Source organism: Phyllostomus discolor, chromosome 8 (assembly GCF_004126475.2).
Source record: "Phyllostomus discolor isolate MPI-MPIP mPhyDis1 chromosome 8, mPhyDis1.pri.v3, whole genome shotgun sequence".
Classification (NCBI taxonomy): domain Eukaryota; kingdom Metazoa; phylum Chordata; class Mammalia; order Chiroptera; family Phyllostomidae; genus Phyllostomus; species Phyllostomus discolor.
In genome coordinates this window covers 62005335-62033321 of record NC_040910.2, presented here as the reverse complement: position 1 = coordinate 62033321, position 27987 = coordinate 62005335, and the positions used below count along the sequence as shown (strand labels likewise).

The following is a 27987-nucleotide window of genomic DNA, read 5'->3' as shown; positions in this document are numbered from 1 at the left end:
TCCTCAGAGGGGGGCCCCTGCCAACCACTGCAGCTCCTGGGACAGGGAGCAGAAGCCTGAGTGTCACACCTCCACCATTGGGGCAGTTTGGGGCTCTGCCTCTGATTACTTCATTCAGGCTCCTCCTGGCCTAATCCCAGGTCTATCACCACCTTTCTCTTTTTCCCCAAAGAGATCTTTTTTTGGAGATGAAACGTCTGATTGATATTACTTTTCAGTTGACAAGGTCAATGGTGAACCTAATATATATGATGGTGGTCCCATAAGGTAGGTTAAAATTCCTACCACCCAGTGACCTTTTCAAGCAAGGGAACGTCCATTCCCCACAAGGAGCCACTCACACACATTTGTCTTTCTGGGACAGGCCAGTCAGCCAGGACAAGTAGAACAGGGAAACTAAGAGGGACAGTTAACTGGCCATCTAGTAAATCTCAAAATCCTACCTTCCCTAACCAAGGACACCTAAGGGTGAATGGTTCACACTTCTCCCCAAACAGAGGGTAAATAGCTTAAATCACCTACTCGGGGAGACGGATCGCAGAAATCCGGTTAGTGCCCTTTGCGCCAACCACACCAAAGTACGGATGGAGTCAGGGGAACAAATCTCATGTGGGCACAGCAGCATAAAGTAGATGAATATTCTATCGCTACCCTCCCCTAAGTCCCCAGTTTCAAAACCCTCAAGACAAAGGGCCCAGAGCTCTCCCCCTTCCCCTCTTCCCCTCACAAGCCTGCCCCTAGAACATTACCTTACCTTTCTCCCTCCTAAGCTCCAAAGGCCCTGCTTTTGTCCCTTTAACATGTTTCCTGAGCCCATTTCTTCCAAAGGACCTTCTTTTGCCTCTGTAACTTTCTAAATAAACTCTCTCTTATAGTCTGAGTCTGGCTCTGCATTCTTTCTTTGCTGGAACTATCGATGTAAGAAACATTCAAACCTGTATAGAATTTTTGGTGAGTTTATTTGAGCCAAACTGACAATTGCCAGGAAGCAACACCTCAACAGTTTGAGGAATGCTCCAGGGAAGGGCAGCTTAACACCTTACTTTGTACACTAGAATAAAAGGAGGATACATAAGGGGGTTACATGAAGTCCATTGGTGATAGATTACAGGAGGCAGGAGAAAGCAAAGTGGAGGGTGGACCTCTGGGATTGGATCAAAGGTTAAATGATAGACACACTACTTTTATATAGATGGGTACAGGACAGTTAACAGCCAACAATTAATATGACAACAGCAACAATGAGGTTTGTGGTATCACCTTGTATCCAAGGGTTTTGGGGAAAAAAAGGAAGTTACCTTGACATTCCAAGGGTCCGTTCATCGATGCAAAAAGACAAATAGGCAGGCTCAGTTAAGGTAAACATTGACCTTTGTTAGGGAAAACTACTGGCCTAGGACATGGCTACCCAACATGAACTGCTTTTAGTTAATAAGATTTCATTTTAGACCATCCTTTTTGGTTATTTATGGTCTGAGTTTGTAAGGCTTTCTCACAGGCCTCCACTGAGCTTGTCAGGTTAATATATGGCCCCTTTTCTTCCACACATTCCTCTCTTGGTCATAAATTAACACAAAGGATGCATTGCTGACCAACCATTTGGTTGGATAAAAAGGTCCTATTACAGAACGGACCAGTGGGTGGTGGGGCACAGGGATAAAATACTATTACCGAATGGACCCTCCCTTCTCTTGGGGTCCCCCTGTACTAGATTCACCTTGCCCACTGCCAGGGAATTATAGCTCTCAATGTAAGAGACTGGTGAAAGAGAAAGGGATTATTTATTCAAAAGTTATACAGACTTAAGAGTAATGACTTAATGGTGTCTTCATTAAAATCCCAAAGTCCCTTGGAATACCCACAAATGTACACAGTCCTTCCTTCTCCCCTTGCCAAGTCTAAGGTACCGTATCTCAGGAAAAGAAACAGAAGTCCATGGCTCAGGCAGCCCCCGGTTCTTCCCAGTAATCTGTGCTTGGCTGGCCAGCCTCCCTCAGTTCCCAGCACCATCAGCTGTGTCACTGCCAGGATCCTCAGTTAATCCAAAACCATGTGGCACCTTCTAATGGCCAACCAGCAAGAGTTCTTTCAGCCCTTTTCTTACCAGCAAGGTCTCTCCTGCTCCCTAAGCCATGTGGCAAAAGGAGCACCCCAAAGCCTTGTGGTCCCCACCTAGCATGGCTGCCATGTCTCAGTTTAAATCCCAGCACCAATCTTCCTCTGCAACCCTATTTCTGACTCCTTCTACAATTGGCTATACCTGCCAGCATTCCCATATTTTTCCAGCTTTTCTGGGCTGCCATAGTAAGTCCAGGCAGGCGTGGCCCCATGGCATGAAGCCAATCATCTCCAAGCTCTCATGCAGACTCTGTAACCAAGAGGAGTTGCCTCCAGTTACATCCTGGGTAGAAGTCACTCCCATCCCCTTGGCTCAAAGTATGGCCACAGTTATTTAACATATCCATGAAACCAGTTAAAAGTTATAGATATGTTAAATGACCATGCCTGAGGTTAGTTGCAAAACTGTTGCTATTCAGAACAACTCTCAATGGCCCTGTTCCATGTGTCCCATCCCCCAGTTCAGACTTGCAGGGGTGAGGACAACCTATATGTATATATTTTTTCAATATTTTCTGGACACCCTGAGTTCTGTACCCTATTACAAATCCCTATTTGGACCCCCCCCCCCCCCCCCCGGCTGCACCCTATTACAAATCCCCCTTTCAGATATACAACCTCTAAAGAACAATGGGCAAAGGTCTCATCTTCTTATAGCTACTTCTGGCTGGACATGGATGTTGTCCTACCTACACTTGGGTCAGGGATTCCCTGAAAGGGGGGGCAGCATAGAGGGTGCCATTCCCATAAGTGGAAGGACCTTACAGAATCCAGGTCACTGGACTTTCTCCAGGAAATTATAGGCTCAATGTCCAAAGGTTGGCATTACTGGCCAGTTGGCATCCTTGTCATATTCTGGAGGTGACAGACTTGTCAAGAGAGTTGGAAGGCACAATTAAATCATAACCACTAAATGACAAAGGCAGGGACTTAGGTAAAGAATGGCTTATCTGGAGGAAGGTGTACAAGGCATGCTACGCCTATCCAAAGCCCTTGTGGGTCACTGTACTTAGCTCCAGCTGAAGGGAATATTTTAGGGTTTCCCTCCTTTCAGACATTCTGAGCCCTTTCTGTCCAAGCCAATAGGACAGAAAAGTTAAAATCAGTTCTAAAGTGAGGCTGACAAATCACCCCAACCCTTCACCAACCCAATCATTTAGTTCAGCCAAACTGTTGAGTCTCAGGGGGGTGATGATGAAGATAGGCTCCTTAAGTTAGGTCTATATTGCAACCAATCACTCAGGTGATGAGGTGATAGACATATGTCCTATGAAAACAGAAGGAAGAACACACATTAATTCACACAATGATCCTCAAGCCAGTCTCTGTGTCTGTGAGACTGACTTTTGGGAAGACATCCAGTTGCAAGGCCTTTGCTGCAATGATGTCTAACAGTGGCAATTTGACAGGTCCTTCGTACCTGTAAATTGTACATCTTTGGTGATATTACAAACCCAGTATCAACTTCCAAATGAAAACAAACTTTCAAGACAGTTAGCTGTGCCATTCCGATGTTCAATACTGAGCATTGTAATTTTCCTTCACCTATCTTTAAGTCTGCTTTGCTAGTACTCACACAGGGAGCCTTTAGATTGACTTTTCAGTCTACCCCTCAGGGCACAGAAGCAGAGCCACACATCTGCCATCTGGCTTTACCAGTACCAGTTGTTTCACTCAAATCCACGAGACATCCACTATGCCTATAGGTTCCTTTTTAGCCATCTTTCAGAAAAGCAACCTTCATTCCTTCCCTGGAAAGACTACCACAAACTGCACAACCAACCAAAGTACCACCGTTTTTCTCATGGGCTTTCACTAGCTTTGCAAGTCAATCCCAGTTCCTCAGGGCTTTCTGGTGACATCCAGAACCCAGACATGCCTCCTTCAGGTGTGGCATTCCAGTCAAAATCTTGGTTAACAAAATCACCATTAATGACCAGTCTTATTGGATTTATGCAAAGAAACCTTATGTCCTCACTCATTCCTTTCAGAATGCCAAATTCTGGAGGGATCAGGTGGGAGAAAAATACAAAGGGTGAAGGAAAATCCTTTTCCTTCTGATATCCACCAAGATTGCTTTTCCATGCCTAATACCTTCCATTACTAACACCACATAATTTCTTTCTAAAACTTTCACAAACTTCTATAACCTTTGCAAACCCTCTTCATTTTCATGCCTCATACTCTCTGGAAAACCTTGATTTAGCTGAAGTTTCCTTTCCTTCAAGTTCAAAACTTTCACATTTCCATTTACCTTTATAGCTTCCCATAGACCTTCCGCAACATTCACAAACTTTCTATATCCTTTTATACACCTTTTTCATCTACATGTCTTACACTTTCCCTTGTTCACTTTCCTACAGAATAGGAAGTTTTAACCTTCCCTAGAAACCTTAATTTCCTTTTCAGAGCAGATACAGAGCAAAATCCAAAACACAGAGTTCCAGAAGAACAGTATACAGGTGGAGACATTTTCTTGTACAAGTTCATCCACTGGTGCCTCTGCAGAGATGTGCTCTTTCAGGCCCAGTCTCTTGGTAGAGACATGCTCCTTTGCCTCAGCCTGAAAGACTCATTAGCCCAGAATGACCCTCCCTGGGTCCCAAGCAGCAAAGGCATTCTCCCTAACTGGTTACAGGTGACCTTTCCTAGGTCTTACAGGTGACCTTAACTAGGTCTTCAGATACAGAGGATTTCTGATCAGAAACAGAACCAAATTGAAACCACATTCCCATAAAACCAGAAAACGAGTAGTTGAGGTTTCCTTTCCTCAAAGTTCAAATTTTTTACCTTCCCTACATAGTTTTACCCATCCCAAAGTAACGATAATTCAGTTTTAATCCCTGTTCCTTTCCCACACTGGGAAGGACTAAAACTCAGTATCTGGCAGTCAAAAGTCCCTATCACTATAGGCACCTTCCACTAAAAGTCCCTGAATTCGCAGGGACGTCCTGCAACTTTCTGAAGCTTAGACCCTACAAACACCATACAAATCAGATGCTCACCCTTGGATCCCAGTTCATGACCTTCAGAACCAGAGCCCTCCCTATCAGAACCAGTTACACAGAGAACCTGACTGGTGCAGTGCCCACACAGCAGCAGCATATAGCCCATAATCTGAAGATAATCCTTAGCCCACCACCTTGTCCAGTTCCAAGATGGCAGAACTCTCACGTGACCCATCATCCAAGATAGCAGCACCCATGCACACTGGGTCGTCCAAGATGGTGACAACCATGTATGACGGGTCATCCAAGATGGCGATGCCCATGCACACTCAGTCCTCCGTGGTGGGGCACTTATGTGGCTCATCCTCCGTTTTGCCCAAAATGGCTGTGCACCCACATGGCTTGCTGTCCAATCCCCACCATACATGCAGGCTCAGCTTACAGAGCCTAGGGGTTTGGTTCCTTCCCAAACCTGAATACAGGTTCCCTTACTGCCACCTGGGCTCCCCGAAACTGTAAGTGAGCAGACAGGGGCAACTTGGAAGCAGCATACTAACCAAAGCATTATCCACAGCTCCATTATTCCAAAACAGTGTTCAGAAACAAGTTTTCAACCAAACTATTTCACTTCTCTGCTCTGTTCTGAGATCCATTTCCTTTCTACTTTTCCAGGTCTGATTAAATGGCTGATGCCCTCAGGAGGAATGCAGAGAAATTCTCAGAGACTGGGAAAATTCCCAAGTCTCACTCTCCCACACCTGAGGAAGTCAGTCTGCCACAGGCAATTATCATCCCACTGTAACAGGGTGCAGCCAAGAAGGGGACCCCAAATAGGGATTTGAAATGGGGTCCAGAACTCAAGGTGTTCAGGAAATATTAGGATGTCCTCACCCCTTCCCCTTCAGGTGTGGGTTAGGGGAAGGGACAAATGGAGCAGAGCCATTGAGAGCTGTTTTGCATAGCAACAGCTTTGCAGCTAACCTCTGTCATGGTCGTTTAACACCTCTATAACCTTTAACTGGTTGCATAGATATGTTAAATAGCTGTGGCCATGCTCTGAGCCAGGGGGATGGAAATGACTTCCCCACCAAGATGCAACTGGGGGCAGGTTCCCTGAGTTACAGCGCCTACGTGGGAACTTGGAGAAGACTGGCTCCAAGACAAGAGGCCACACCTGCCCAGACTCATGATGGCAGCCCAGTAAAGCTGGAAGAATATGAGAGTGCTGGCAAGTGTAGCCAATTGTGGGAGGAGTCAGAAATGGAGCTGCAGAGGAAGATTGGTGCTGGGATTTAAACCCAGATGCCTCAGCCATTGGGGAAAGAACCACTCGGTTTTGGCTGAGTGAGGACGTCCATGGCCATTGTGCAGAGGGGACCATGCAGCTGGGGCAATGGAGAGAGAACCACGCAGTTTTGCCAGAGTGGGGGACTCCAGAAGCTTTAGAAGGGGGAACCACCACCCAGCTTTAGCAGAGATCCCAGCGACACAGCTGATGGTGCAGGGAACCAAGGGAGGCCTACCAGCTGAGCACGGATTACTGGGAAGAACTGGGGGCTGCCTGAGCCATGGACTTCTATTTCCTTTCCTGAGATACAGTACCCCAGACTGGGCAAAGGGAGAAGGAAGGACTGTGTGTGTTTGTGGGTGTTTTAAGGGACTTTAGGATTTTGATGAAGACATTAGGTCACTACTTTAAGTCTGTATAGCATTAAACATTTCCTTTCCTTTTCACGACTCTCTGGCACTGAGAGATGTCTTTCCTATAAGACAGTGGACATAACAAACCTAGGGAGTTCCTTTCGGTAATAGTATATTGTCCCAGCGCCCCCGCCCCCTTGTTGTTCTGTACCACCACCAGTGTCTCCAAAAACTGTTACAGAACAGACTCAAGGTGGGGCAGAAAAAATACTATTACTGAATGGACCCCCCTTCTCCCAGAGCCCCCCTGTACTAGGTTCGCCTTGCCCGCTGCCAGGAAAATATAGCTCTCAATGCTAGAGATTGATGAAAAGGAAAGGAATTATTTATTTGAAAAGTTATACAGACTTAGAGTAATGACTTAATGTCTTCATTGACATCCAAAACACCCACACACACAGTCCTTCCTTCCCCCCTTTGCCCAGTCTGGGGTACCGTATCTCAGGAAAAGAAATATTAGTCCATGGCTCAGGCAGCCCCCGGTTCTTCCCAGTAATCCGTGCTCAGCTGGCAGGCCTTCCTCCGTTCCCGGCACCATCAGCTGTGTTATCACCATGATCTCCAGTTCTTAATCCAAACCCACGTGGCACCTTCTCATGGCCCACCAGCAAGAGTCCTTTCACCCCTTTCCCGCAGTGTTTCCTGCATTCTTCCAAACTGCTAAGAGAGAGCTCTGTATCACTGTTACATCTTGCTTTCCAGCTTTCTAAGATGCTTGGCAAAGAGAGACCCAAAGCTGCATGGTTCTCCCTCTCTCGCCAAAGTTGTGTGGGTCCCCCCTTACTCCAAAGTCGCAGTTCCCCTCTTACTCCAAGCTCTCACGCAGGCACTGTAAGCAGTGGGAGCTGCCTCCCAGTTACATCCCATGTGAAGGTCACTCTCATCTCTCTGGCTCAAAGCATGGCCACAGCTATTTAACATATCCATGAAACCAGTCAAAAGTTATAGGTATGTTAAATGACCATTCCTGAGGTTATTTGCAAAACCATTGCTATGCAAAACAACTCCCAATGGCCCTGCTCCGTGTCTCCCATCCCCCAGTTCAGAAATGTAGGGGTGAGGGCATCCCATATTTTTAATATTTCCTGGACACCCAGAGTTCTGGACCCCATTATAAATCCCTCTTTGGGTGGGTGGGGGGGGCCTGGATGTACCCTGTTACAGTCCCACACTGCTAGGAAGGCTCAGAGTCAGCATCAGTCTTGCTGAACAGGGCAGACGCTGGGGATGGGGCAAGACTGTAACCTCAGGTGGCATTCAAGGTCAAATGGTTACTATTCAAAAAGGCAGGTGACTGGGAGGCACTCAGATCCTCTCTGTCCTTGTTCAAAAGTATTCTGCATCATTTGTAGTTCTTGAGCTACCATGATCCAAGTTTGCTGCTTGTCTTAGGTTTTGTTTTTCTGTATCTAGTATAACATTTACATACCAGGAACAAGAACAACAGTAGTAAACCGATTAGGACAGAAAGCGTCTAATACTAGACAAGGAAGCATCTGAGGGAAACAAGCATCCCAGCCAACTGAAAACCCTTCACATGTGTCATCATAGCATCTTTAGTAAGCTGATAATATGTTTTCCTCCTTCGTCCACTGTCATTTGTACCTTATAATATGTTTGGCCAGATGAATTAAGACTTCTTACTATTTCATTATCCAGAAGTTCTATTGTTTTTTCTGGCCACTTGGTTTCCATAAAAATGACTCCATGGAGAGGACTAAGTTCAATTTCCCCAAATATTGAATTTTCAGTATCAATATTATCATAATCTCTTTTTTAACCTCAGATAAAATTATTTTGCCTATAATTTCAGTATTATACCATATTCCAGTAGTATTAACATAAACTTGGTGTTATTACAATAAAAATCACTTGGTATAACAGAAGAATTCTCTAACCCTCTCCAGCAAAAACACCCCTTTCCCATATACCAGATATTGCTATTTGCTGGGGTAGATACAATAGGCCAGGATTGGGTGAATTCTGTACTCCGTGTAGATTAGGGGCATAACCATTCCCCTTTTTGACTTTCACAAATACTGAGATGGGTTTCCATTGTTTATTATTTTTAAATATGGCCCACCTCCTTCTCCTTGGGAGTATTCCAGTGTTGTTGAGGATGGTCTCTATGCCAGCCAGTTGAAGTACTAAGAATTTAAGCTTAGGATCTAACCAAGTACCTGGGCTTTTAAGACACAATATTACAGATTACAGTTCCCATCCAAAATTTTCCAAAATCCAGGGGAACCGTGAGTCCCATAAATGTCTGGCCTGGGCTTCTGCACCCATTATAGATGGCGACTGTTTTCAGAGCTACTTCAGATTCTATTTGCTTTGGCATAGGCCAAAGGTCCTGAACCCCTGGGCCAGGGACCAGTGTCAGCCTGTGGCCTGTTGGGACCCGACTGCATGAGCAGCACGGAGCAAAGCTTCACTCACATTACCACCTGAGATATGCCTTCTGTGGGAAGAAAAATTGTCTTCCACAAAACCGGTCCCTGGTGCCACAAAGTGTGGGGACTGCTGGCATAGATGTTGGGACCTGTGGAGTTAGGGTGCAGGCACGTTCCCATCGTTGGGTTTGCACATGAGTTTTTATAGTCTGTTGAGTCTGTTCTATCCATTGAGTTAAGTAAGGCCTTATTGGCTTTCCATGCTGCCTCCCACCCCTTTCCTTCTTCTTAAAACAGCATTCCTTCTATATGACCTGTTTTAGATAGAGTTGGTCATTAACTGCAAGTACAGCTTACCCCAGAATCCTAAGGATAGCCTCTAATCCTCCAAGTATCCCTTTTATCTCTTTCAGAGGACCAGTGTTGTTGGATCCACTAGGAATGTTGTTACCATTGGGTAGCTATCGCCAGGGCACAGTTGGGGTATAATGAATGGCCCCAGAAATGTTGAGTTTCCCATGTCATAGGAACCCCCAAATGAGCTAGAGTTTGAGTATTCCATAGGGCTTCCCACAAGCTTCCTGGACACAAGGAGGTGGGCTATTTACAGACATATCAACCACCAAGTAATCCCAATAATTTCTGAAATGAGGGCCCATTGATTTTTTTTCTTGTTTCATGGACATCCAGCCACAGGAGCATGGCTGGTGAGTCTGAAGTAAAACACAGGGCAGGTCACTGCAAACTTTTACCACCACATCCAGATATTTTCCTTAGCTTTTCATCACCCATTGCGATAGCTACACAATAGTCAACTAGGTAGATCCACATTTGTTCTACCAGGGGAATTATCAGAGAGGTATTCTTGGGGGTATTTGTCCAAAATGGGTCTTTTATAATAGATATATCCAGGAAAAAAATGTACCAAAGCTTATACTGATGATAGGAAAAGCTATGACCACAAATGTGTGGTCAATAAAGCATTATCTTCACTATCGTGACTGGTAAACAGAATATCATTGTCTAGTTGGTGGGAAAGATTAGCAGGTACCGCATTAAATTTTTCGTGTCTAATAAGGGGGGAGCCTGGGAAGACAGATAGTTCCCATTAGGAAGTTATAAGAAGGATAATAATAATATAAAAACCACTTTATGTACATTCAATCAATAGCAGCACCAACTTGTGAGCATGCAGGCCTTGTTGATGTCAGGGAGAGCTGTCTGCCTTCATTGCCAATGGCTTCTTGTTCTTGAAAAGTCCTTGATCTCTGCTATAGATGGAGGTGAGTGTCAGAGACAGGGGCAGGTATCCATTTGTCATTAGGCCCCTAATAAGGTCTCTTCCAACAATGTTGGAGAGTCTTTAATGGCTTTTCACATGAACAAAAATCTCCTGGTTATATATTGTGGTCTTTGAAGTCTGTGCCTCTCAAGAGTACAATGTGAAATGTTACTGATTAGTCCCTATGAGCTGGTTAATGATAATGAAGAAATCTCCTTCTAGTAAAGTTCATTCATGTCCCTTCATACAGATTTATAGGGTGGCTGGTGACTGTTTCATCAGGAGAAAGGCTATGCTGCCACCCATAGATTTCAGGCTGAGGAGCACTATAAGGAAATCTCTTGGTCAAGGGAGATTAAAAGCTTCTGAAGATCTGCCTAGTTGAGTTTTAATTGTATCACTTGTATGTTTTGCCAATCCAGAGAACTAGGGGTGATAGGCACAATAAAAATACCGTAGAATAGGCCAAATAGTACAAATGGATTGCATCATTCATCTAGTAAAGGAGACCCTCAGTGACTGACTCCAAGGGAATTCCTGAATTTGGGAATTAATTTAATTTTTTTAAATAATTTACCCACTATTAAAGCTATTGCCCTCCTGCAAGGGAATGTCTCAACCCATACACAATCATAACTAAACATTTTTGTATTTTCGAGATGGTGGCATTTGGATAAAATCCAGTGACCATACCTGGATCTAAAGGAAATGAGAAATGTCCTTGGGCCCCATGGAATGATTTCCCTGGGCTGTATTTTGGACAGAGAGAATATTTGCTGTATACATTATGAGCTGCAGTAGGAGGAGGTTCCCAGTAACGTTGTTTACTCCATGAAATCATCTTTTAGGACTCTCCTTTTAGCTCATGTACATGTTAAAGTACAGTATAGGTAATTAAGCTCATATAAGTAGGATTGGTTTCTGATTAGGTTCAAGCCTTATCTGTTTGGGATAAAGGTTGCCCCTTTTGTTGCTATATCCTCTTTTCCTCTGCAGCTGTCCGCTGGAACTATAAAAGAGTTTTTATTGATTTACTAGGAATCAAGGAGCATTCTCAGGTCTGGACAACTTGGCTGTTTAATGCTGCCTGTCTAGCTGCAGTGTTGGCTATAAATACTCTCCTTTTGCTCCCATGGTGGCAGCTTTAGAAATACCGGGAATTTTGATAATTGCCAATTGTTTCAATTTTTGTATGGCATCTAGCAGTTTTGCAATCTACTTTCCATTTTTTTATGGGCTGCCCTGAGAAAATTAAGAAGTCTCGCTGCTTTGACAATATTCTAAAGTTATGAGGTACGCCAAAGGCATAGCTATTATCAGTGTAAACATTGGCTATTAGATCTTTGGCTGATTGACAAGTGCAAGGTAGAAAAATTAATTAAGCTTGTTGGGCAGATCTTATTCAAGTAAAGAACTTTCTTGTGTCCACCATGGATGTTACTGCATATTCAGCTCAGTAATATTCTTATTTATTTTTCAAAGATCCATCTGTAAACCAAATTAAATCAGCATTATCAAGGAGTTTCTTATAAACCATTCCTAGGATCAAGAAGGCGGTCAGGTCAATTTGATTTTAATAAGAGATAGAGGCTGGGCCATTAATAAACATTTGGAATCCACCTGTGACAATATCCAGCCAAACCCAGGAATACTCTAAGCTGCTTTCTTATTTTTGGAAGAGGGAAAGACAAGACTCCTCTGAGTGTTTCAGGGTTGATTAGTAGCATATCCTTACATATCAGATAACCAAAGTATTTTACCTGGGGTAAACAGAATCAGAGTTTGTCCTTTGATATTCTATTGCATTCTTTTGGGAACCTAGTAAATGCCTAGAGTATAAACTAAATTATCCACATATTGGATTAAAGTGGAATCTCTAGGAAATTTAACATCATCTAAATCAGCTTCTAGTATCTAAAGCAATAGATTAGATGCTTCCATATATACCTGGGGCACTGCTGTCCAAGTAAACTTGTAGTGTTCCCGGGTGAAAGCAAAGAGGTATACAAAGAGAGCATAGTTATTCTTACTCTTATTCGGGCAAAGCTTCCCCCGTAACTTCACACATCTCAAATAGGTCTAATTACTTTTAAAATTTCCCTCTATAAGGAGAGAGAATAAATCCTTGCGGTATTCCAGGACCCACTGGAACAACTCAAAGCCAGTATTCAGTTAAAAAGTCTCTTAAAATTTAAACTTTGGGAAGGTTTGTCAAACACACTTAACCAAAAGACCATAACATAAAACTTTTTTAATAAATCTGAGTAAATAAGCACATATTTCATGGCAATAACTGTAAAAGACATCAATCTGGGGGTGGAGGGCAGGGCAGGGGAGAACAATGGGAGAAAAATGGGGACAACTATAATTGAACAACAACAAAAAAAATTTTTAAGACATCGGTGAAACTCAAACCAGGTTGAATATTAAGTACTTTGTCCAGACCACAGGATCCTGCCTAATTTATATAAGTATTTTAATTTCTTTAAGCCAATAAAATATTATGCCCTGGTAATGCAGTCTGGAGGCAGGAAAGAACGCACAACACATACGACACAGATGAAACACATACGGCACAGATGAACACACATTACATTAAAACTAGACACATCAAGACCAGACACATAATCTGAGTTACTAATTTTTCTAGAGAAGACAAGGGCAACTTTAGCCACTTAAGATAATAAACTTAAAACTTTCACAAATTTCTACAACCCTTACAACCTTTTAAAAAACTTACAAAGTCTTATATTTTCACAAACCTAATCCATTCAGAAATAGCCATCTTTATAACTCACTTTCCTCCTTTTCCCTCAAAAGTATTCTTATCTCATGCCTTCTATTATGCAAACCATGCAATTTCTTTCTGCCTTAATTTGAATTTTTAATTTTTAGTAAACTCAATTTCCTATAATAACCAAAAATAAGCAGCCAGTACTGCCTAAATGGATTTTATGAACACATTTCATAACCTGTAGAACCATAGATTCCTCTAGTGGCAAATACACTCACTTTTAAGAAACACACCTCTAAAAAAGACATTTATAAACAAGACACTCATTAACAGCTTCAAAACCCCTCCACAGCCTCTCTGCAACAAAAGCCAAAAGCAGATGAACCCAAGACTTGCCTAGCAATCAACATTTTAGCATTTCAAAATATCTAGATATCCAATAACCTTAATCAAAATTTACTAATTTAGAAAGGAATAGCTGAAATAAATTAAATTGATTTGATCAGATATGGTTAAGGTTTTTTTCCCAACACTTTTGATAAGATTTACCTTCCAAAACTTTGCATTTTTTAAAGATTTTATTTATTTATTTTTAGAGAGAGGAAGGGAGGGAGAAAGAGAGAGAGAGAATCTATGTGTGGTTGCCTCTCACATGGCCCCCACTTGGGGACCTGGCCTACAACCCAGGTATGTGCCCTGATTGGGAATCGAACCTGCAGAGCTTTGGCCCGTGCTCAATCCACTGAGCTATGCCAGCCAGGGCCAAAACTTTCCATTTTAAGAAATGGTCCATGAAAGAGTTCTTCGAGACCTGGTATTTGCATTTCAAAGACAGACTTTGGTTTGTCTGAGTTGTAGAGTGGGGAGGAGGGGCTTACTAGCACTTATTAGCTTCAGAAGCCTCCTTTAGTTCAGAGACAGTCCTAAAATTTATTAACTTTTAAAAAAAATTATCTGTGTTCCTCCTAGAAACTTTTGATTTCCAAATCAATGTATGCTTCCCATTCATTCAGTCTAGTTTTAGAGCCGGCATTTTCTAATTTTGCATGCAAAAAATTTAGGCACCAAAAGAAAACTGCATTTTGGCCATTTTAAGTTGATACCATTTCTAGTGAAATCTTCCCACTTCTGTAATGCACTTGCAAGTCAAGGCTTCCTCCAGGAGAGTTGATGAGGTTTGGGGTCTGGGAGTTTCTGGCCTTCAAGGCACAATTTCCCATGTTAATTTTAGTTTTATTTTAAAGTCTGTAAAGTCTGCACTTTATATTCTCAGAAAGCAACACCAATTAAAAAGCCCAAGTTGAAAACCAGCCACTGTTTTTCTTCCCTCCCGTCCTGCCTGAGTTCTGTCAACCCTTGACCTTTAGTTCCACCTCGAGGATTTAAGGCAGCAGCTCAGATAAAGTCAGGGCCTCAGACCTTGAAACAGGGTGTCCAGGGTTCCAGCTGAAACTCACCCAAGTTCACCCTTTGCAAAATGAGTAACCAGGGAGGCACAATGGGCCCCTGCTGGTCTCTGGCACCAGTCCAGGTCTGCAAGGTGGTCTTGGGTGGGTTTCTTTGGAATCCTGCCAATTGTGCCACGTTAATGTCATCATAGGAAACATTCAAACCTGTAGAGAATGTTTGTGAGTTTTTGAGCCAAACTGATAATAACTGCTGGGAAGCAACACCTCAATCAATGGATTGAGAAATGCTCTGGAAAATGGCAGCTTAGCACTTTACTTTATACATTAGAATCAAAGGAGGAGCCACAGCGGTTACGTGAAGTCCACTGGTGATTGATTAGAGGAGGCAGGAGAAAGCAAAGTGGGGAAACCTCGGGGGATTGGATAGAAGGTAAATGATGGACACACACTTCTTTTACATAGGTAGGTGCAGGATAGTTAACAGTCAACAGTCAACAGTCAACACTCAACATGATAACAATAACAATGAGGGGATCTGTGGTCTCAGCTTGTGCCCAGAGGGTTTGGATAAAGGGAAGTTACCTTGATATGCCAAAGCTCTGTTTTTGATGCAAAAAGACAACAGACAGGCTCAGTTAAGATAAACATTGACTTTTGTTAAGGAAAAATACTGGCCTAGGACATGACTACCCACCATGAACTGCTCTTAGTTAATAAGTTTTCATTATAGACCATCCTGTTAGAATGTACTGGGACATGGAGGACCTAAGTCACTGCCTATACTGGAACAAAGAAGGTATGTGTCACAGCTAAATACCTGACCATGAGATTCCCTATTATCAGAAGCAACTGAGGCATAGCCACTGGGATCCTGCTGGAAACCAGCTGAATCCTCACTGCTCCCCCCTCTCCCCTGAGCCTTTCCCAGAGCCAAGGTCTGTAAATCTCCCAGACTTTCTGTTGCCAGAATCAGCCATCCCTGATCAGAGAACACTGTCTTAAAAATCTACACCCAGGACACCTGGGGCATATCAGCAAGGCGATCCACCCTACTTGGGGGTTCTGCTACACACCCTTAAAAACATTTCTGCCCTTTCCCTTGCTGCTGCAGTCTGCTCGGACTCAGCCTACCTGATCACAGTGTCCTGCCTCAAATAAAAGCCCTTAATTGGAATCTTTGTGCCTCCTGGTCCTTTCTTAGCCACTTTTGTGGTTACTTTAGGTCTGAGTTTGTAAGGCTGCCTCGCAGTCCTCCCCTGAGCTTGTCAGGTTAATATGTGGCCCCTCTTCTTCCACAGAACTCAAAAGCCGAGGTCCAGCTTCACCGGTAACCACTGGTGCTGTGTCACTGCCAGCATCACCGGTAACCTCTCCCCAACACTAGGTTTGTTAGGGGAGACCCTCTCCATCAGTCAGTAGTCACATTCAGGTTACACACAGAGAGGGAAACAGTACACAGGGGAAGCAGGCAGAGAGAGAGCCTCTGGAGAGAAGTTCCAGTCAGTGACTGAGTCTGCAGATGAAGAGACAGGGGTGGTCTCAAGCCCAGAGGCTGTGGTGTGGCCCCATCTCAGGGAGTGGCAGGGTTCCAAGCTCGAGCGCTGGGTGGTCAGAGCTGTGAGTTCTCACAGCCCACCAGGGGTGGAGATCCCACCCATAACTGTGTCCAGACTTGTGGTTTGGGGTGTTTATTACACCCCATAACCTCAGTCTTGACACAGCATTCAACATCATGGTCATGGCTGATAGCGACTCCATACTGCATTGCCATAGGTGTCCATAAAGCCTGTGCTGCTCTAGCTCTCCACTCTGGTGCAGCTCACTACACACATACTCACCATTGTCACAGTATTCAGTACAGTAACATGTTGTTCAGAGTCATAGTCTAGGAGGTGTAGGGGACAACTTCTCACACTAAAATATCTCTTTGGCATAGGATTATTTTAGGTTGGTTAATTTTAAGACACAGCAGACAAAGAAGGCACTCTGAAAACCAAGAACCAGTTACCCTTGGTAAAAGGCATTTACTTTGTGAGGAAAATCTCCATGGGCAAGGGCATCACCCTGGAAGGTCAGGTAGGGAATGATCTCATCTTTAGAAACTCTTATCTGTGAAGAAGTCAAAGACTTAAATCTGTACAACTACTTGACCCTTGTTAACTGTGCTTTTCTTGGTAACCTTCCATAACTGACTCTTCCCCCCAATATGTTATTTTGTCTGCAGCGGAAGATGGTAGTTAAGGTGGTGACTTCAGCCATTTTGGTGAGTTACTCCCTTTTTCTGGGTCTCTCCCATGTATACAGGAGATAGACATATTATTAAACTGCAGTTTGTTTTTCCCCTGTTGACCTTTTATTATAGGGCTTTCTTAGCCATGAACCCAGAAGGGTCAAAAGGAAAATGTTTCCTTCCCTACAGTGCAATAGGCTACATCATATAACCTAGGTGTGTTGTAGGATATACCATATAGGTTTGTGTAAGTGCACTCTATGATGTTCGCATTAGGATGACATTGCTTAAGGATGCGTTTCTCAGTACGTATCCCTGTCATTAAGTGGCAAACGACTACAATGAAGTCACCTAGACGAAAGGTCCGAAACACAATGCTCAAATGGTCCAGTACAGGGGCTCTTCCTGAGCTTCAGTCCCGGGAGGATCCTGGCCCAGAGTTCCTATTTGCTAACCAGTACTTGTTCTCAGTTCCTGGTTTCAAGCCTCTTGGGTGAGCTCTGGGTCACAGCCTGTGACTCCTGCACAGGCCAGTCACCTGCGGAAGGTATTGGCCAAGCCAAAGCCTATCTGAAAAGATCGATTCTGATGTCTATTGGGCCGAGGGATCTGTTTTGCATATCCCCACCCCTACCCAATACTCACCCAATCAAAATGAGCTACTCAAGGACCAGCCCCTCCAGAACTGTCCCATCTCAGGGTACCTTATTGTGCCCTGGGAATTACCCACCTGCATACTGGTTTGCTCCCCCAGATGTCTCAAGGACTACTATTTCAACAGCCAGAACTGGCAGTGACTCGGACACAGCCAAGCTGCCTACTAGATAAAGGTCAAACCTTAGCCTGCCTGTTCATTTAGTGTGTTCTCTGCCTGCAGTCAAGCCAATCTCTCCAGGCGCTCCTCCCCCAATGGAAAAGGTCTTTCTGCCCTGCAGCCATAAAAGTTTTCTGGCTGCCAGGCACTCCTTTCTCCACACAAATGGAATAGAGCGCCCTCACACACAGCCCCTCTCTAATATCCGTTGCCATGCTGTGCACAGCCCATGCCTGTGGGGAATGGCAGTCCCTCCTGAGAATCCTTTCTCAGATTTCTGACAATTCAGCCTGGCAGTGAGGTGTTAATGACAAAGAGAAAGCATGGCTGTAATGCCCGAGGCTAGGCCATTTCTACTAGCACCTTTCCTCCCTACAAATACAGTCTCCTAAGGCTTTCTTCAGATAAATGAAAACTGTATCCATAACGTCTTTGCAGGTGTGCACTGTACACCTCACACTTCCCTTTCTGTCATGCATTATTCTCTCTCCCCAGGCCTCATTAAAGTTCAGTGGGAGAGTGGTAAGTGCTAACACCAAATCCAGTTGGATATTAGTGGGTCAGTGCTACCATGGGAGGCCTGTAAGGCAGACAGGGAGTGGGAGAGAGAAGATCACACAGAGGAAATCCAGACCAGGCATCCTCTCCTACCTAGTGTATGATGGAGCCTTGGAGAGTAGAGCATGGGACTCTGAGCATGGGAGGAAAAGGAGACATCTTTTCCTCCCCCTCTCCCTGCCCCTGGGGAGACAGAAAACTCACAACAGGTAGGAACAGAGATGGGAGTGGGAGGGGCTCCATCAACAATTCATAAGAGAATAAACAGGTGCCAGAAGGCTAGGCCCTCACTAGGTAAAACCATCACATAGAAACACACACACACAAAAAAACCTGGAAGGAAAATTTCCAAATTATCTCTCAATGGTGAAACTTCAGAGTTTTCTGTTCTTTATCTTGGTTTTCTATTTTTCCTACAAGGCATATATATTATGTTTGCACTTAACACAGTTATATACACATACATATATATATATATATATATATATATATATATAAAACAGAAAGCGCAAGGGGCTCAGCTAGTCAGTGTAGTGCCCATCTCTGGAGACCAAGAAAGCTCCCTTCTTCAAGGGGACAAGGAAACCAGCTCACTGTTGGAGTCGCAGGGACAAGAACCTGTCCTGGCTGGTGGGGGGGTGGGGGGCGCTCAGAAAGCTGCCTTGTTTGTTTATTTTTTGTACTGTCAGAGCAGTAACAGCCTTGTGAAGACCTCTCTCACAACCGCTCTGCAGGGGAATGTTGAGCCAAAGCACAGTCATTCTCCCTCTGTCACAGACACTGAGCAGAAGGGGAGAGGGGACAAGCCTGGGGTTTCCTCACCCACCTGCTGAGGTCAGAGCAGGGCACTGGGCCCCAGGGACAGATATTCCAGATCATGCGTTTTCTTTCCCTTTTGCAGAGTTTCATGAACTTCTCTTCTGCTGGGTGGATTTTCATTTCATGTCGTTGTCCCTGGCATTATTTTTGCCACTACGCCTACTACAGTGAGTATCACAAGTTCCCCCAAACTACGGCGTCACCGTGCCAGAGGGCACACTTGCGGAGGCTTTGCAGATGCAGAACGTCTGTCCAGGTCCAAAGGCTTATTTGCACCATAAAAATCACACAGGGTTCTTGTCCAGTAATGGCTCTCTTACCCGGTTAACTTTAAAACCACCCAAACTGGCAGGAGAACAGGGATGGGATTACTTTTCTGTGGGTCTTGTGGTGTTTAAAATCCATGTTACTTTTACATAACGCAGAAAGAGCCCTAACCAAATTATAAAAACAAAACAAAACAAAAAAAACCTCAACCGAAAACTTTTCTGAGTGCAAAAGCTGCGGGGAGGCCAGTGTGGGGCAGAAAGCCCTTTGTTTCCTCGCTTAGCGGTTGACTCTAGACAGGAATATTTTGGAGCTCTTAATCCAAAACAGAGAATTCACCTTCCTCCTCTCTGCCGCTAGACATTTTAGACTCCTCGGCTCCAAGGCTGCTAGTTTTCAAAGTTCCCAAGTGTTTTGCGGTTCGGGTAATTTGCTTGCTTCGGCGGAATACACACCTAGAGAAGGGCAGGACCAGCCCCTTCAGGCGAGCAGTCTCCCTAAGCCGAGCGCTGGCCGGCTGCGCCCGAGGGTGCGCAGGGGGCTGAGAGGAGCACGCCGGCCCCTGGCGCCCGGCGCCACCCGCCACTTCCAGCTCACTCTACTTCACCCTTCCCAAGTCACAGGGGGCGACGCGGTCACGGGACGACAGGGTCAATGGGCTCCCAGACCTTCCGGACTCACCGCGGGGCCCGCCAGGACCAGGAGCGCCCTCAGCTCCTCTTGGAAGTTGGACAGCCGCAGGCAGCGTGGCCCGCGGCGCTTAGGGGCGGCCTCCGGGTCTCGAGGTCCGGCCCGGGGCTTCTCCTGGGACTCCATGCGTCTAGCGCGCCGCGGTGCAGGAGTGCAGAGGTTGCTGCCGCCCGCAGGGCCAAGGGTTCACTCTACTCAGTCCCCGCCCGGGCCCGCCCTCCGCCGCCGCAGCCCGCGCGCAGCCGGCCCGTAGGGCGCGCGGCCAGCCAGTCTTCGATCTGGTCGCGTCCCTTGCACCTCTGAGTGCAAGAACTACTAGACTTGGAAGGCCAGGTTTGGAAAAGCTCTGGAAACAAACCTAACGCGTGGCAGGGGCTGAGCCCGTCGGACGACGCCTCCGATGCCCGGGCTGTCCTGGGCTCTGCGTCTGGGGCGGGAGTGGGGAGAGGGACCAGGGTGTCTTAACGTTTGAAGCGTGGGTGGAAGCAGTTGCCACCCGGCCAGGCCAGCCAGGGGCGCGGTGGGCGCAAGCCGGCGTCTTGGACACCTCTGCTCTGGTAGTAGGCGTTCTGAAGACTGCCTTCAGCACAGGCCTTTAGCACACAGAGTTTGGAATTTGCGTGCTCTTTTTCTCGAACTACTTGTTCCATTGCAGAATTTAGAATCTATGAAGATAAAACATTTCCGAGTGGGATGGTTCGTGTTACGTTCTCGTTACGTTGGCTGGTTTTCTTGGATGTTTCGCATCAGCCTGGTGTGGGAAACAAGAGACCATGAGCATCGGCAAATGTGGCTTCAAAGGACACCTGCCACGTTCCACCTGGGCGAGCAGATGCAGCTTGCCTGCCTCCAAGAGCCTCAGTTTCTTCATCTGTACACTCAAAATATCTACGTCACCAGTTGTGATGAGGATTAAATCGGATTGTATAGGTGGATCACCTGCCCTCGACCTGGTGCACAATAGTTTCCTAAGAAATGATAGTTACCAGGACAAGGACGGTTTCTGTGATAGTAAAACATCCTTTTGCTGTAAATGACCTAACATAAACAAAGAAAATGGAAAACGTAAATTTGGGGGCTCACATAATCAGGAAGTCTGGATGCAGGAATTTTAAAACAAACTCATCAGTGCTCTCTTTCTCTCCATCCGTCCTCCAGACCCTCCCTCTTCCCACTAATTTTGATTCTCTCCTTGGTGTTAATCTTTTTCTGTGGGCAGCCGTCTTTTCCTGCTCTGGGGAGAGTGGCCTCTAGTGTAGGGGTTCACAATGAGTCACCCCAAAATGTGCTTCTGTGATATGCAGATTACTTTGGGCTAAAGGCAGTGAAGACCCTCAGGGCTCGGGACAAGAGCTTCTGCCTCCCCTCTCCAACTACCTAGAAGAATTTCAACTGAGGTCCTTGCTGGTAATAAGAGTTAGTATCAGAGATAACCTTTTCACCTGAGGCAGGTGAAGTACTGATTACTAAACACCCACTCTTCTTACCCTCCTACAGCAACCTTCCTCACCTCTGGAGCCGTGAGGCGCCTTACCTGCCCTTAGCTCAGAATGCCATGTGCACACCTCACTTTCCCTTCCTGTCCTGACCCTCTCACATGTGTAGGGTCTCTGGCTGTTTCGTGGAGGAAGTTCCCATGTGCACAAAATTAAATTTGATTCTCTCTTGTTAATCTGTCTCCTGTCAGTCTGATTATTCAATCAGCCAAAAAGAACCAGAAAGGGGAAGGCAGAATGTTTCCCTTCTCTCACATCAGAAACCTTCATTCCTATCTTTCCTACCCTATAAACCAGAAAATGACACTCCTACCACTTCACTTCTAACTAGAGACAAACAAACAAAAAAGAAGGGAGAAAATTGTTTGGCTGTATGCAAGTCTCTCGCCCATCCTTGGAACAATCATCCTGACCAGGGAAAGAGGGTCTTGAGTTTGGCTGGCCCTGGACCATGAACTCAGCTCCATACCAAGAGGGCTGGGTGCTGGGACTGCAACAGTGCCACCAGATCTACACGTGGGGAGCGGAGGACGAGGAGTTTCCCAAAAGCAATAAGGATCCAACAGACAAAAATCCTAGAATCTACACTAGATCTTCAATCACTGCTACTCTTTAATAGTCTTCTGGAGTTTTGGACAATGTAGTAAGACATGAAACAAAAATGTAGTTACAAATATTAAGAAAGAAGAGGCAAAATATTACTTGCAGTTATAATTCCAGACAATACAAAGAAATCAAATTGGAAAAAACATAATAGAAGTAATAAATGGGTTTAATAATATTGCTACATACAGGTTTTTCAACAGACAATATCAGCTCTTTATATTGGTAATAACAAATGAAAATTTTGGAAGAAGAAATCTCTTTCGCAATAGCAATGAATGAACATTTCTTACGATGTGGAACATAATCTCACACTACTTACAGGGACTGTGTACAGTAACTTCCTTCCAAAGAAGACAGTATGGAAAGAGGAAGACACGGTAATTTTACAGAGGAGAGACCTGGCAAACACTGCCTCACCTGTATGACCACGGCTAATATCAACAGTGGGAGGTCACGCTGATAGTATGGACCTGTGTTAGTTTCGTAATGCTGCTTAACAAATTACCACAAACTTGATAGCTAAAAAAAAGAGAAAACCTCAAAGGTTTATTCTTTCACAGTTCTGAAGGCCACAAGTCAGAAATCAAAGAGTTGGCCAGGTTAGTCCCTTCTGCAGGCTCACAGGGAGAAGCTGCTTGTCTTCTCTCCTAGCTTCTGGTGGTTGCCTGTGGTTCTTGGCATTCCCTGATTTGTGGTAGTATAACCTCAATCTCTGCCTCCACCATCACCTGTTTATCTGCTTCTCTATTTTCTCTTCTTTTAAGGACACCAGTCATTGGATCAGGGCTAACCTAATCCACATGACCTCATCTTAACTTCATCACATCTACAAAGACCCTAGTGCCAAATAAGGTCACATTTTGAGGTTCTGTGTAGATGAATTTTGGAGGGACACCATTCAACCATACCCTTTGATGTGATGTGATAAAAATAGCACTTTACCTTTATGGTCTTTCTCCCCTCAACCCATGACCCCAAGTCTAAGCTTTAGAAAACACCAGAAGAATCCCGACTGAGGAACATTCTACAAAATCCCTGATCACTCCTCAAAGCTGTCAACATCAACAAATTTATGACATTTTGAAAAACTATCACAGCTAAGAGAGTCTAAGGAGACATGGCCTGAAATGTAATAAGATGGTATCTTTGGCGAAATCCTGGAACAGAAAAAGGACTTAGGCAAGAATTACAGCAATAGGAATAAAGTATGGACTTTAGTTAGTAATCATATATCAGTATCAATTCAGCTCCTGAAAGTTATTGTGTAACTACAACCAGAGCACCTGCTCCAATCTCGGCAGCAAATAGCTAGAAAATTCCCTGCAGAGATTTAACTCTCAATAGCAGGCAAAACCAACATGGAACTGGGGGTTTGGGGAACAGTTTGAAGTTTTTCACTTGCAGAGAGAGCTGAGAGCAACATTTATAGCTTTTAAGTATTGTGTAGAGGTTACATTTAATAAGGAATAACATGCATATGGAAGTATTTGGCCTGTCTCTATGTTCTGGTTTTCTCCAATTTTCACACCATTGGGATAAAGAAGTCAAAACTAGATGCCATTGGGCCAAAACACAGCTGTTTTATATTGTGATAGATCCTCAAAACCTTTTTTGTGTGTTTTTAATGTGAATAATTTTAATGTGAAATATGTGTGACACTTATTTATGAATTTTAGGAAAGACCTGAATTAGTTAAAAACACATGCTGCTCCCATAGAGGACCAGTCTTTTCCAATTAATATATCAGGTTTTAATTCATTCCAATATATTTCATACTTTAAATTTTTAATAGTGATTCTAAAAGTATCTGAGAATATAAATAGGCAAGGATATTTTTTAAAAACATTTTCTGAAGAAACAAAGTAATGTGGAAAGAAGTAGCCCTATCAGTCAATAAATAGTTTTTAAAACAATATGCAGTTAGCACAAGACTATACAACCAGATAAGGGAACAATAGGCAGCCAAAAAAATGACCTCATTGATAGGTGACATTAGAATTGATGAAAACCTCTCAAAATGGAAATCAAGAGAGGTCACCACAAAAATAGTACTCAGATGACAGGTTTATTAAGAAGCTTGTACATGTAAGGGAGTTAGACGCCAGGGAAAGGAATAATGGGCTGCTCCCCAAACAAAGGCTGGGGACAGTTTTGGAGAAGTTGGGGTGGGAAAAATGATGTCTAAGTATGTAGAGGTTGAGTCTCTTTGGCACTTGGACAGTGGAACTACGTGTGTTTTCATGTGTCACATGTCTCATTAGAATGTGAAATTTCCGCCCTGGCTGGCATGGCTCAGTGAACTGAGCAATGGCCTGTGAACCAAAGGGTCGAGGGTTGGATTCCTAGCGAGGGTAAATGCCTGGGTTGTGGGCCAGGTCCCCAGTAGGAGGTTCATGAGAGGCAACCATACAGTGAGGTTTCTTTCCTGCTCTTTCTCCCTCCCTTCCCCTCTGTCTAAAAATAAATAAATAAAATCTTTTTTAAAAAAGAATGTTAAATTTCCACCCAGGGGTGTGTTTTTCACTATTATAATGAGGACCCAGCCTGTGTCATAAGTAGTTGAAAAACCTGTTTGACCTGGAAATATTAGGATTTTGAATGACATTACATTGTATCTGCAGATTTACTCATAAAGAAAGTACCTAATTAAAATACAGAGTTTTGAGTTTAATCATTCCCCTAATCCAATCAATTTCTGGGACTTCTCTAAATGAATACAGCCATGCTGCTGCTTAGGGATGGGGATTTCTGAGAAATGCCTCCCTGGGTCATTTCCATGTGAGTGAACATCACAGAGTACATTGTGAAAACCTAGACGACAGTGTGGCCCAAGGCACACCTCAGCTATACAGTATAGCCTATTGCTCAGTAGGGGAGGAAAACTATTTCCCTCTACCCTTCCGGGTGCTTGGCTGAGCCATGCCAGTAATAAGAGACAACTTAACAGGAGAAAAACAAAGTAATTCATTGAAATGGCTGAAGCCATTACCTTAAATACCATCTGTAGCTGAAGACAAAAGAAGACATTGGGAGTTGAGGGAGTCAGGCATGGGAGAGGACCACAAAAAGCACACTCCACAAGAGTAAGGTCGGAATGCAGGTTGAAGTCCTGGTCTTCAGTGATAAGAGTTTGGTAACAAAAACTAAAAGGGCAACAAGCACTTACTGAGGTCCAGAAGAATAGCTGCTTGGGAAGCACTGATTCAGGCAGAAGTCAAATAGTGTTCTGATTAGGAGACAAAGGCAAGAGGGATTTATGAGAAATGGAGGGGGAGCAATTACATCAATATGGACGGAAGGCATTTCCATTGGTTCAGATAACATAACAGTGATGCTATTCTAAAAAAAAAAAGGTTTTGTTTTTTCAGTCCAGTAGTCATAATAACTACTTCCTTGTAATCTGCTCAAAACAACTTTTGGGAGGCACAATATTGCTTTAGGCCCCCTCAAATATTATTTTGTCCTGTTTTAACATACCAAAGATTGAGGTAAAAGACATGCAAGTCTGCCATGGCAGGTCTGATCCATTTAATTTAGATGTTTATTTTATTTTACTTTACTTTACATGCTACCCCAAGGGGCTAACAGATTTTGAGGGGCCACAGTGAGATGATCAACAGTGGCACTTGGCCACAGGCTCTGGCTGTCCTTCTTCTTGGTAGCGTAGGGGTTGGAAGAGCCGGTGGTCCTGATAGGGGACTCAAAACTTGGAACATTTTAGCTTAAGGTAAAAAGCTGTAAATCTAGCAAGTAACGTGTAAGTTTAAGCTTTTGTTTCAGAAACTACAGATAAGGCCCATCCAGGCTCCTGGAAGCAGCAGCCGACCTCCTGGGGCACTGATAGAGGATTACCTCCTGTGGGGGTCCAAACCTTTGTTCCAAGAGGAGCGGGTGACCACCCCTCCCCCTTGGAAACAGCTAACAGCCCAGGACAGGAATGTTGCAGCTTCTGAATCTCAAAGACCTCACCTCACCTTGTTTGTCCTCCCCCACCCCCTTATAAAAGATCTGGCCAGAAAAGAGAAGGCAAGATGGTTTGTTAGGGTATGAACCCGCCATCTTCTCAGATCGCCGGCCATCTGAATAAAGCACCCATAAAAGATTCAATCGCTGTCATTGCTTATTGGATTTGGTAGTGACAGGCAGCCCGAACACCAGGGTCTTTTCCCATTACAGTCCCATTGATGAGTTCATCTGCCAGGCACTCGGCATTGTCTTGATGCTCTGGAAGGCAGCCTCATGGGCACCTGTGCACAACAAGCAGCCAGTCTGATTCACCCAGCACAGTGGGGACACCTCCACAGCCTGTTGCCTCACTGTTACAGCTTGCTCAGTCAGACCAAGTTCTTCCAGGGACCATTGTTGATGATGGCATTCACCAGGACCGGCAGGGGATTCTCGCTGGTGAGCGGATGGATGATCTCAAAGGCACACTTGATGATGCACATGGTCATGAGCTTTTTGTCGTTGTTTTCCTGAGTATCATTGATAAGTTGGTGAGGTGTCCACAACACAGCAACACTCCTTGCAGAAGCGCTTGGTCACATAGAGCCCTGCACTCTGGGTCAAGTTCTTGGTATCCTTCTCCTTCACTGCAATGTAAGCCTGTGAGGAAATTTCATTGATCTGCACATCAGCGGTGCCTCACTCCTTCCAAGTTTGGTGTTGGGGACCTCTGCTCTACAGGGGCAGCTGTCTTCATTGGCCATCCTATCAGCGCAGGAGGGGCATCTCTGCTCCTAGGCGTGGACCACTCAATGCCCTGTCACAGACAGGGAGAGCTCACTGGCACCATTTTAAAGTGGCTCCATTTAGCATTTATTTTTGACAGTTTCTAGAAATAAAGCCATCCCTCTCTTCATGGTACAGCCAAAGAGACACCCTTTACAAAAGGAGATTTCCTATACAAATGCAAATGTCTTATACAAAGGGTTCCAGCTACTTGGTTTACAGAACTTCTCCCACATCTGCTCTTTCTTAAAATTAACCAGACTAAAATAATCCTTAAGCCAAAGAGACATATTTTGGGGTGACAAATTCTGGACCCTACACCTCCTAGGCTACAAAGCTATATAGTATGCTACTGTACTAAATATACAGCGTGCTACTGTAGACAACTATAACACAATGGTAAGTATTCGTGTGTTGCACTATGGCATTATGATGCATAGAATGCCTCTCAGTGATAGGAATTCTGCAGCTCCATTACAGTCTTATGGGACCACTGTTGTATATGTGGTCCATTTTTGAAACATCATGATGTGGTGCAGTTGTGTTTTTTTTTTCATTTTGCTGATGATGTTTGATAAATACTCATTATTATGTTCATTTGTGATTCTCACTAAAAGGCTTATAAAAATCATGCATCTGAATTTACTCAGTATTAATTAAAATAATCCTTTTTCTTTTCTTTTAGGATGTTAATTTAAACTCATCATAGATTTCCCAATATTTTTACTTTATTTTTAAAAATTTTAATTACAGTTGGCATACAATATTATACTAGTTTCATGTGTACAACCCAGTGATTGCACATTTATATAACTTAAGAAGTGATTACCCTGATAAGTCTAGTACCCATCTGATACCATATATAGTTTTTCAATATTATTAACTATATTCCTTATGCTGTATTTTACATCCCTATGACTCTCTTTATAACTGGCAGTTTGTACTTCCTAATTTCTTCACCTTTTTCACCCTTCCCCCAATCCCTCTATCTAGCAATCATTAATTTTTTCTCAGTATCTATGAGTTTATTTCTGTTCTGTTTATTCATTTTGTTTTTTAGATTCCATGTGTAAGTGAAATATGGTGTTTGTCTTTCTCTGAGTTATTTAACTTAGCATAATACCCTCTAAGTTCATTCATGTTGTTGCAAATGGCAAAATACCATATTTTATGGCTGAGTAATATTCCATT

General features: G+C 44.1%; 1 protein-coding gene and 1 pseudogene across 2 annotated transcripts in view; both read right to left on the bottom strand.

Moving 5' to 3' along the window:
- SLC47A1 (solute carrier family 47 member 1) overlaps positions 1-20123 on the bottom strand; it is a 63927-nt gene extending 43804 nt beyond the window's left edge. For both annotated transcript variants that reach the window (XM_028534553.2, XM_036032909.1), the window contains exon 1: positions 19955-20123. In XM_028534553.2, the coding sequence (XP_028390354.1) occupies positions 19955-20089 (135 nt within the window). In that variant the 5' untranslated portion in view covers positions 20090-20123. The remainder of the gene's footprint in view (positions 1-19954) is intronic.
- Positions 20124-20154: 31 nt separating this feature from the next.
- Positions 20155-26774, bottom strand: LOC114515374 (annotated as a pseudogene).
- Positions 26775-27987: the final 1213 nt, after the last annotated feature.